The sequence below is a fragment of the Piliocolobus tephrosceles genome, chromosome 3, assembly GCF_002776525.5.
Source record: "Piliocolobus tephrosceles isolate RC106 chromosome 3, ASM277652v3, whole genome shotgun sequence".
Classification (NCBI taxonomy): domain Eukaryota; kingdom Metazoa; phylum Chordata; class Mammalia; order Primates; family Cercopithecidae; genus Piliocolobus; species Piliocolobus tephrosceles.
In genome coordinates, this window is record NC_045436.1 from 89,417,781 (window position 1) to 89,429,915 (window position 12,135).

General features: G+C 38.1%; 1 protein-coding gene across 5 annotated transcripts in view; it reads left to right on the forward strand.

Annotated features, from left to right (window-relative positions):
• SEC24B (SEC24 homolog B, COPII coat complex component) overlaps positions 1–12,135 on the forward strand; it is a 114,067-nt gene extending 101,932 nt beyond the window's left edge. For all 5 annotated transcript variants that reach the window (XM_023219917.3, XM_023219918.3, XM_023219919.3 and 2 more), the window contains 6 exons: positions 1,549–1,724; positions 2,649–2,786; positions 3,907–4,011; positions 4,862–4,954; positions 10,125–10,228; positions 11,238–12,135. In XM_023219917.3, coding sequence (XP_023075685.2) covers positions 1,549–1,724; positions 2,649–2,786; positions 3,907–4,011; positions 4,862–4,954; positions 10,125–10,228; positions 11,238–11,352 — 731 coding nt within the window. In that variant the 3' untranslated portion in view covers positions 11,353–12,135. The remainder of the gene's footprint in view (positions 1–1,548; positions 1,725–2,648; positions 2,787–3,906; positions 4,012–4,861; positions 4,955–10,124; positions 10,229–11,237) is intronic.

Sequence of the window (12,135 nt, forward strand, 5' to 3'; positions counted from 1 at the left end):
AGGCAGGAGAATCTGTTGAACCCAGGAGGCAGAGGTTGCAATTAGCCCAGATCGCACCACTGCACTCCAGCCTGGGAAACAAAGGGAGACTCTGTCTTGGTGGCGGGGGGGTGGGGAAGAAGGATTTAATCAGATTCTCTTAAATATTTAACTAAAATCAAAAGCTTGTATATCAGATTTCTTTCTTAATTTTACCTTTTTTTTTTTTTTTTTTTGAGACGGAGTGTCGCTCTGTCACCCAGGCTGGAGTGTAGTGGCTGGATCTCAGCTCACTGCAAGCTCCGCCTCCTGGGTTTACGCCATTCTCCTGCCTCAGCCTCCTGAGGCTGGGACTACAGGCGCCCGCCACCTCGCCCGGCTAGTTTTTTGTATTTTTTAGTAGAGACGGGGTTTCACCGTGTTAGCCAGGATGGTCTCGATCTCCTGACCTCGTGATCCGCCCGTCTCGGCCTCCCAAAGTGCTGGGATTACAGGCTTGAGCCACCGCGCCCGGCCCAATTTTAACTTTTGTTTTTGATTCAGGGATATGCAGGTTTGTTACGATGGGATCATTTGTACCCCAAACCTCAGGATTCATATTTTTTAGGTATAATTTTATATATGGATTTTGAATTAATTATGCCATACCAATTGTTTTTTAATGTAATTTTATTTTTAGTGGTTGGGCATATATTTTATAGGTTATCCCTATTTTAATAGAATATATTATTGTAGAAAAATAAGTTTCACATTATCTGTCTCTTCAATGGCTGCATGAAAACTTGTGTTTATTTTTCCCTTTCACAAAATTTGTTGGCTTGGAATGCTTTACAAAAATTGTAGAGGATCACAAGGTATAATTCAAATTGCAGAAATTACATTGGTTGAGCAGAAAAAAATGATACATGTGACTTGGCATTTGAGTAATGGAAACCTTTCCAAGGCTTTTGCATAAGTAAATGGAAAATATATATTTCATTAATGTCAACAGGGGCTACATGTTTTGGGGTTTTTTTGTTTTGTTTTGTTTTTAGACAGGGCCTTGCTCTGTTGCCCATGCTGGAGTGCAATGGCACAATCACAGGTTACTGCAGCTTTGACCTCCCAGGCTCAAGCAATCCTCCTACTTCAGCCTCCCAAATAGCTGGGACTGCAGGCACATGCCACTGTGCCCAGCTAATTTTTTTATTTTTTGTAGAGACAAGATCTCACTATGTTGCCTAATCTGGTCTTGAACTCCTGGTCTCAAGTGATCCTCCCACCTTGGCCTCCCAAAGTGCTTGGATTACAGGCATGAGCCACCATGCCCAGGCTAGCTAAATGTTTTTAGACTTAAGAGATTAAAACAAAAATGTCCAAAAGAATCTAGACTTGTTCTGATTGTTACATTTATTTCAGAAAAAAAATGTATAAGAAGACACTTGAAATGAGGGAGCAGATGAAATACATTTTTCCATCCTAAAAACTTAGCTGAATTTTGTTTGTTAAATAATGCATATCAATTTTCTCTCTTATAGTGCCCATTGGATTCTAATGGTTAAAATACCTTTCACTTTGGTTGCTTTATAGCTGTGGATCGGTCCATTTCATCAAGTCTATCAGATGCAAGAGATGCCTTAGTGAATGCTGTAGTGGACTCATTGTCTGCATATGGCTCAACTGTCTCAAATTTACAGCACTCTGCATTGATGGCACCCAGCTCCCTCAAGTTGTTTCCTCTCTATGTTTTGGCCCTTCTCAAACAGGTAGCTTTTTTATACATTGATATATTTAATATTGTTTTTTAAAATTCTCAGATATTTATATGAAGAAAGGAAATCTAGGTTGTCGTTTTCTAATGCTTAACTAGAGGATTATTCACTTTGGCATTGAAAGGGTTTTGAAGAATAGAAAAAGATCAGTGGGGCCGTGCCTGGTGGCTCACCTCTAATCCCAGCACTTTGGGAGGCCGAGGTGTGCGGATCATCTGACGTCAGGAGTTCGCAACCAGCCTGGCCAACATAGTCAAACCCCTTCTCTACCAAAAATACAAAAATTAGCTGGGCGTGGTAGCACGTGCCTGTAATCCCAACTACTCTGGAGGCTGAGGCAGGAAAATTGCTCGAACCTGGGAGGCAGAGGTTGCAGTGAGCCAAGACCACGTCACTGCACTCTAGCCTGGGCGACCGAACAAGACTCCGTCTCAAAAAAAAAAAAGAAAGAAAAGATCAGTGGAAAATGAAGGTATACAAATACGTGATGACTTTAGTGAAACCATATTCTCTCTTCTTTAATGTGTGTGAGCAGTTTGCATAATGGTGCAGTCATAGCTCACTCTTAGTATGTCCTTCTGGAAAGAGACTCTTGAAGGACAGGAACTAATATTTATCAAGCATCTTTCCATGTTTCTGGCACCATAAAAGGTGTCACTGCATCATGTTTATTTATCCTTTCAACAACCTAAAGAGGTATTATTTTCCCTGTTTTTCTCATGATGACAATATAGCTCAGAGGAGCTAGGTAACTTGTTCCAGCATCACATACCTGTTAAATGTCAGAGCTGAGAATTGAATCCAGGTCTGTCTGATTTAAAGGTCATGCTTTTTCCATGATTGATAGTGTATATTTGTTTTAATATTTGTCCACCATATTTGTGTTTTACTTGAAAACATTTATCTTTTTCTTTGTAGAAAGCATTTAGAACGGGTACAAGCACACGGCTGGATGATCGTGTATATGCCATGTGTCAGATAAAGTCTCAGCCACTTGTTCATCTAATGAGAATGATTCATCCCAACTTATACAGGATAGACAGATTGACAGATGAGGTATGCATTTTAGTGCATTTGAAATTTTTAAATTTGAATATATTTGAGTGTCTTGTTCTACAGCTAAGATGACAATACACTATCAACTGGTTTTTCTTTTTAACTCTTTTCCCCCTTGTGGTAGTAATACATTAAAGAAGGACACTGGCTGTGGATCTGATTGGAAGTCAGGACTCTCAGATACCATCAGTGGTTAAGGAGTTTTAAAAAATGGTTTCACATTGGAAGTAATTTGTCTTGTAGGTTTGGTTATAATATGTATTACAAAGCTAAGTTCTAGAGTGGACATTTCCATTTATATTTGGTAGATGTTGACCGCTTCTCTTTTTTTCCTTTTTTTTAAATTTTATTTTAAAGACAGAATCTTGCTCCGTTGCCCAGGCTGGAGTGCAGTGGTGAGATCTCGGCTCACTGCAGCTTCTGCCTTCCAGGTTCAAGCAGTTCTCCTGCTTCAGCCTCCCGAGTAGCTAGGATTACAGGCACATGCCACCACGCCTGGCTAATTTTTGTAATTTTAGTAGAGACAGGGTTTCACCATATTGGCCAGGGTAGTCTCAAACTCCTGACCTCAAGTGATCTGCCCGTCTCGGCCTCCCAAAGTTCTGGGTTTACAGGCATGAGCCACCATGCCTGGCCAATACTGACTGCTTTTGATAAGATCATTTGCAATTTTGATTATATAGTAAACCAAATCTGGTATCCAATAATAATTTTAATGTGCAAATATGTAGTGTCTTTTATCTTCCGCATGTGAAAACTGTATTCTTTGGAATTAGTATTAATTCCAAACATAATGTTATGTTGCCAAAGAAATGTTAAAAAGTAGCTGGCTATGCATCAGAGCCAATAGTCACACTTGTAATATATTCTGACCCCACCTTAAAAGGGAAGGGAATGTGACTGATCATTTTATGTATTCATGTTTTTACTTTTTAAATTTGAATACATTTGAGTGTGTTGATTCTACAGCCAAGGTAGTACCATGTCATCAGTATTTTTTATATCATGCGAACTCTGAAGTGTTATTTTCCAGTGCTTCATAAAGGATTAGTGACTATTAGCCCCCAAACTGCGATGATAGTAATGTAATCTCATTCACATTCTGTCTTTTTCTTTTCAGGGTGCAATACATGTTAATGACAGGGTTGTACCACAGCCACCTCTTCAAAAATTGTCTGCAGAGAAGCTGACAAGAGAAGGTGCTTTCCTTATGGACTGTGGCTCTGTAAGCACCCTCTACTGGCAAAGCTTAACACTGTTTGAGCTGACCAAAAATAAAGAAACACTTCTAGGGTCCAGCTGTTATCACAGAGCAGGCAGTGAAAGGTGCATTAGGATTAGGAGCTGAAATTGGTAACTGGCACTAGAGGTCAATTTACTTTAAACTTTTCTATTTGGACTTCATTTTATACTGATGTTATTGATACTTGCATTAATAATACTGATAGAGTAATACATTTTAATATAGATTATTTACCGTCATGAATTATGTATACTTGATGAAGAGAACTAATGAGGTAAATTCCTATCTTCAGGGACTTTACCATCTAGAGTCTAGAATTTAAAAGTATTTCAAGCGTTTATCTAGTTTAGCCTACATCCATTGTCAGAAATCTAATTAATGATTAGGAGTTCAAGAGAAATCACTGGGCAGGGGTAGTTGTTGAAGGGTGTCAGAATGGTTAAGATGGCTTCAAAATGATGCCTTCTGAGCAGAAAAAAGATTTGGATAGCCACAGAAGAGGGAGAAATGCATGAGTGAAAATACACAGTAATGAAATAGTGGATGGGAAATACATTGAGTCAGTTATACTGATTAAAGGATTATATTTTTATTGGGAAAATAACTGCAAAAGGTAAAATATATTTTATGGGAAGCCTTAACATTTAATCAAAGAAGATGTGAACCACTCTGGATTCTTACATATAGATTCACAATGTAACAGTTATAGATTTCCTTTTTACTCTTATGTTTGTTCCTACCTTATTTGAGGTGATAGTTTCGAGAACATTAGCTAAAATGAATTCTCTTGACTATTAGGGAGTTTTAATGTTTTGTTGCTTTTTGTTTTTAGGTTTTCTACATTTGGGTTGGGAAAGGCTGTGACAATAACTTCATAGAGGATGTGCTTGGATATCCTAATTTTGCATCAATACCACAGAAAATGGTCAGTAGATTTTATACACCTATAACTTTTTGTTTGCTCGTTTTTTTTTTAATTGATGTAAAATTCATGTAATATTCACCATTTAAAAATGTACAGTTCAGTGGTTTTTGGTATTACACAGTGTTTTACAACCATTACCACTATTTAATTTCAGAACATTTCTATCACCCTAAAAGAACCCGATTCTCCCAGTTCTTCCCTATCCCTGTCCCCAGGCAACTAGTAACCTACTTTCTGTCTCTGGGTTTGCCTGTTCTGGATACGTTATATAAATGGTAATACATGGCCTTTTGTATTTGGTTTCTTTCACTTTCTGTAATGTTTTTAAGATTCATTCATGTTGTAGCTTGTATTAGTAGTTCTTTTATTTATTTATTCATTTATTTTTCTAGACAGCGTCTTGCTTTGTCACCCAGATTGTAGTGCAGTGGCTCAATAATGGCTTACTACAGCCTTGACCTCCCAGACTTAAGTGGTCCTCCCACTTAAGCCTCCTGAGTAGGAATCAGTAGTACTTATATCAAAATAACTTTCAAATGGATCAAACATTTAAACATAAAAAAGGAAACCATGCAGATCACTAGGAGAAATATTTGTGAATTTTTTTTTTTTTATAGTATTAAAACAGGCCAGGCGCGGTGGCTCATGCCTGTAATCCCAGCATGTTGGGAGGCTGAGGCCGGCAGATCACGAGGGCAGGAGATTGAGACCATCCTGGCTAACATGGTGAAACCCTGTCTCTACTAAAAATACAAAAAAATTAGCCGGACGTGGTAGCAGGTGCCTGTAGTCGCAGCTACTCGGGAGGCCGAGGCAGGAGAATGGCGTGAACTCAGGAGGCGGAGCTTGCAATGAGCCGAGATTGCTCCACTGCAGTACAGCCTGGGTGACAGAGCAAGACTCCAATCTAAAAAAAAAAAAAAAAAAAAAAAAAATTAAAATTGGTAAGGCTTTTGTGTGTGAGTCAGTGATTCAAAAGATCAATAAATCTGAAAGCACAAATATAAAACATTTCTATTTGGTAAAAATAAATAAATAAAGCCAAAATGCAAACGACAAAATCTTAAGATTATCTGTAACTCATAAGACTGAAAACAGGTTAACTTCTCTAAAAAAGTTCTCTTACCTCAGCCTCCTGAGTAGCCAGGACCGCGGGAGTGTGCCACCACAGTTGGCTAATTTTAAAACTTTTTTTTGTAGAGATGGGGTATCCCTGTGTTGCCCAAGCTGGTCTTGAACTCCTGGGCTCAAGCAGTCCTCCTGCCTTGGCTTCCCAGAGTGCTGGGATTACAGGTGTGAGCCACAGTGCTTGACCAGTGTGTTCTTTTTTACGGCTGGAAAATAGTCCATTGTATGGACATACCACATTTTGATCATCCACTCATCCATTGATGGATATTTCAGTTGTTTCTACTTTGGGGCTATTGTGAATAGGGCTACTATGAATGCTTGTGTACGAGTTTTTGTGTGAGCATATGTTTTCAGTTCTCTTGGGCATATCCCTGGGATTAGAATTACTGGGTCACATGATAACTCTATGTTTAACTGTTTGAGGAACTGCCAAACTGTTTTCCAACAACTTTAACTTTGGATTTAAATTATTTTGCTGGGCCGGACACGGTGGCTCACACCTGTAATCCCAGCGCTTTGGGAAGCCGAGGTGGGCAGATCACAAGGTCAAGAGATTGAGACCATCCTGGCCAACATGGTGAAACCCCGTTTCTATTAAAAAATACAAAAAAAATTAGCCGGGTGTGGTGGTGGGTACCAGTAGTCCCAGCTACTTGGGAGGCTGAGGTAGGAGAACCACTTGAACCCAGGAGGCGGAGGTTGCAATGAGCCGAGATTGCACCACTGCACTCCAGCCTTGGTGACAGAGCAAGACTCGATCTGGAGAAAAAAAAAATGGTGGCTGGGCGCGATGGCTCATGCCTGTAATCCCAGTACTTTGGGAGGCTGAGGCAGGCAGATCACGAGGTCAGGAGATTGAGACCATCCTGGCTAACACGGTAAAACCCTGTCTCTACTAAAAATACAAAAAAAAAAAATTAGCCAGATGTGGTGGCAGGCGCATGTAGTCCCAGCTCTTAGGGAAGCTGAGGCAGGAGAATGGCCTGAACACGGGAGGCGGAGCTTGCAGTGAGCCAAGATCGCACCACTGCATTCCAGCCTGGGTGACAGAACGAGACTCTGTCTCAAAAAAAAAAAAAAAAGTTACTTTGCTTATACTAAACACAAATTTTTCAGTAGGATTTTACTGAATTATGCTAACCAGTACTAAGGAAATATGATTCTGAAAACAGATTTGTATAATTAATTAATTGAAAGGGAAAGCTGCCCTACCTTATTGTTAGATAATGTAAATATGTCCTGTTTCCTGAAATTAATATAAATTCAGTGTAATCCTTATTACAATCTGTCATTGTTTGATTTTTTTAAAAAAAATTGACAAATAATCCAAGAGTTCATTGTTAAAACTCAACAAACGAGGATAATAAGGAAACGAAAAGGGAGAATAATGTCATCAAAGGGGGAAATATATGAAAAGTAATTCTAAGTAAAATAGTAAACCTTATTCTAAAGCTGTAGTTATTTAAGTACCATGATACTGGCACAGTAAACAGATCAGTGGAACAGAATAGAGTTCAGAAACAGGTCTAATTAATGAAAAATACAGTGTGGTAAAGATTTCATTTAAATTACTGTGGGGAAATGGAATATTAGAAAAATAATCTTGGGACCACTGATTAGTCATTAAGGAAAAAACAAGACGATATTTACCTTATTTCTTACATCAAAATGACTTTCAAATGGATCGAACATTTAAATGTAAAAAAGGAAACCATGCATTTCACTAGAAGAAATATTTGTGAATTTTTGTTTTGTTTTGTTTTGTTTTGGAGATGGAGTCTCGCTCTGTTGCTCAGGCTGGAGTGCAGTGGCGCAATCTCAGCTCACTGCAAGCTCCGCCTCCTGGGTTCACGCTGTTCTCCTGCCTCAGCCTCCCCAGTAGCTGGGACTACAGGCGCCCGCCACCATGCCCGGCTAATTGTTTATATTTTTAGTAGAGACGGGGTTTCACGGTATTAGCAAGGATGGTCTCAATCTCCTGACTGTGTGATCCCCCAGCCTTGGCCTCCCAACGTGCTGGGATTACAGGCATGAGCCACTGCACCCGCTGAATTTTTTTTTTTTTTAATAATATTAAAATGGGTAAGGCCTTTGTAAGTCGGTGATTGAAAAGATAAATACATCTGAAAACACAAATATAAAACATTTCTATTTGGTAACAATAAATAAATAAATAAAGCCAAAATACAAACAACAAAATCTTAAGATTATCTGTAACTCATAAGACTGAAAAAGGGCTAACTTCTCTATGAATAAAGTTCTCTTAGAAATCTTTAAGAAAACCTTCCTTCCTTTCGACCTCCTCCAAAGAAAACTGGGTAAAGGATTTTAACAGGCAATTCATAAAGGAAAAACAAAGTAGAGGTCATATGAAACAATATTTAATCTCACTCATAATTAGGAAAAAAAATAGTAATACAGCATTTCTTTCATTTACCAGATTGTCAGAAATTTTTAAATTTGATAATAGACAATCATGTAGACAGTATAGGGCAATGGACACTGTTGAGCACTATTGACTGGAATATATAGTACTTATGTAACCTTTTTAGAGGGCGATTTGACAATGTCTGTTAAAATCATGTTCTTTATGACACAGTAAATTATTCTGCAAAGAATATATCCCGTAGATGTATTCATGGAAGTAGGCATATATACACATATGCTATAGTATTAAATAATAGCTGTGCATTTATTAAAAAGAATACAGTCTGGGGCACTGTGCCATGCACCTGTGGTCCCAGCTACTTGGGAGGCTAGGAGGCTGAGGCAGGAGGATTGCTTGAGCCCAGGAGTTCAGAGCTGTAGTATACTATCACTGCACTTGTGCATAGCCATTGCACTCCAGTCTGGGCAACGTAGCAAGACCCTATCTCTTAAAAAGAAAAAGAAGAAGGAGGATACAGCCTGAAGTGAATAGTGTTCATGATATGATCCCCATTTGTATTTTCTTTTTTTTTTTTTTTTTTTTTTTTTTTGAGACGGAGTCTGGCTCTGTCACCCAGGCTGGAGTGCAGTGGCCGGATCTCAGCTCACTGCAAGCTCCTCCTCTCGGGTTTACGCCATTCTCCTCCCTCAGCCTCTGGAGTAGCTGGGACTACAGGCGCCCACCACCTCGCCCGGCTAGTTTTTTGTATTTTTTAGTAGAGACGGGGTTTCACCGTGTTAGCCAGGATGGTCTCGATCTCCTGACCTCGTGATCCGCCCGTCTCGGCCTCCCAAAGTGCTGGGATTACAGGCTTGAGCCACCGCGCCTGGCCCCCATTTGTATTTTCAAAACTGTTCGTATACTTAGTAATAATTTAGAAAACATCTGAAAAAATTCACATCAAAATGGAAATGGTTTTTAAACTATTGACAGGAATTACAAACATAATTATTCCAAACTTGTCTATTTAAATTTTGTTATATACTACATTTTTGAATTATTTAATTTACTGTTAATTTACTATTTAATTTACAGTTGGCTTTGAAAAAGAAAAGTAAATCTTACCTTTTTATGTATATATGTGTATAAAAAAATAGACTTTTAGGTCCTTTTAAAATAGTCTTGCATATAGTTTTAAAATATATTTACATATCCACACTGTACTTTAAAATGCTTTGCCTTTAAATTAAAGGAAACATGAAATTCTCCCAGAATGGCTAATTTTAGAATAGGATATAATATATAATTGCTAAGAGAATTTGGAATTTAATGATATCCCCCTTCATTTGAACATTTCCTCTGGAAGAAGCATAAAGGCGCCACACAATACTGGTGACATGCTAATTGTTTATGTTTTATTGACTTAGCAAGAAAATTATAGTCAGTTAAAATGTCAGTGACATACTTGTCATTGCACATATTTTATTGACTTATCCAGAAAAATATAAACAGATTTTTCAACAGTTTGAATAATTTGTGTAGTTGCTGCTGTTGAAGCCAAGAAATAGAGTGCTGGCAGTTGGGGGTGATAGTAGGAATCATGATTTAGTTCTAATACTGCTGAAGTCTGTGAGAAAGGAAATAGTTTCCTAATTGTATTTCTTTTACCAGACACATCTTCCAGAGCTAGATACACTTTCATCAGAAAGAGCCAGATCCTTCATAACTTGGCTTAGAGACAGCAGACCATTAAGTCCAATCCTTCACATAGTAAAGTAAGTACTTTTGTAACTTAATTGTGAAGTTGTCTTTCCTATGTAGTCTGTGGAATTGCTTGTCTTCAAAACAAACTTTAAATAGTATCGAAATATATTCTGGTGGCAAAATGTTGTTGCTTGATTTATATCCCCTGTATTCCATTTTCTGACATCTCCATATATTAGTAATTTTTAATTTTTATTTAATTTGAGATAGAGTCTCTGTCACTCAGGCTGGAGTGCAGGGCTGCTACTATCACAGTTCACTGCAGCCTGGACCTCTCATGCTCAAGTAATCCTCCCAACTCAGACTCCCAAGTAGCTGGGACTACAGGCACTTCCCTCCACACCTGGATAATTGTTAATTTTTCTTTTTTCTTTTTTTGAGACGAAGTTTCACTCTTGTCATCCGGGCTGGAGTGCAATGGCACGATCTCAACCTGCTGCAACCTCTGCGTCCTGTATTCAAGCGATTCTCCTGCCTCAGCCTCCCAAGTAGCTGGGATTACAGGCGCCCACCACCATGCCCAGCTAATTTTTGTATTTTTAGTAGAGACAGGGTTTCACCATGTTGGTTAGTAGAGACAGGGTTTCACCATTGGTGAAACACCATGACCAGGGTTTCACCAGGCTGGTCTCAAACTCCTCACCTCAGGTCATCCACCCGCCTCGGCCTCTCAAAGTGCTGGGATTACAGGCGTGAGATACCACACCCAGCCAATTTTTAATTTTTTTTCTTTTTTTTTAGCGATGGGGCTCTTTCTATTTTGCCTAGGCTGGTCTTGAACTCCTAGGCTCAAGCAGTCCTCCCACCTTAGCCTCTTAAAGTGCTGTGATTATAGGTGTGAGCTACCATACCCAGCCTAGTAATTTTAAAAATATACAGTTACTCTTTTTAGAAATATGCACTTTTATTTTATTTGTATAAATATACAGGATACAAGTGTAATTTTATGAGATAGATTGCAAAGTGGTGAAATCGGGGCTATTAAATATGTTTAGACAAATGCCCTTTTCTTTCTTCTAGAGATGAAAGTCCTGCCAAAGCAGAATTTTTTCAGCATTTGATTGAAGACCGGACAGAAGCTGCATTTTCTTACTATGAATTTTTACTTCATGTTCAACAGCAGATTTGTAAGTGAAGTAGAATAAAATTGAATAAGAAAAAGATCTATAACCTAGGTAAAGCATAATCTGTCAGAGAAGTACGTGGGAAATTTGAAATGAAGGCATTTGTTAATGCAAGATGCAACGCACAGCACTCTTGTCTGAGGCTTTGGTAAAAAGTAAAGGGGAAGAAAGAACTTGACAGATCTTTTTCAACTCAAATTAATGGTAACAATGATGCTGTTTCACCAAGTATATTTTGAATTGGTTTCTACACATTTCCAGTAGTATGACAGTACAGTACTCTGTTCATTGCAAGCTGGCAAATTTATGTAGCTATGTGGAATGATATGTCATAATGTAAAATTAGATAAATTCTTTTTTCTTATAATTAATATAACATTTCTGGACTCGAACTCTGGCAAGAGATGCCAAAAGGCAGTGGTACCATGTTATTTGTTTATATGAATTACTTTTTAACAAGGAATGTTTCTTATTCATTAAATGAATTCAACATTTTCCCTGTAAAAACAATAGAGTTTCAGTACATGAACTATAGAAAAAATCTATATATAATGTACATAAATGTTACATTTGTAAAAAAATGTAAAAATGTAACTATAGAATATGAATTGCTTAAACTGTGCTGCATTGTTGGATGACAACTCTTTTTGTCACAGTTAGAGAATGAGGTTGACTAATGCGTATTATGAATTGAGTCCACAAAGGAACACAAAACTATTTGTAATTCTGTTAAATCTTTTATGTGGATTTATTTATGATCAGCCTACTAATTAAAACTATTTCGCTTGACAGTA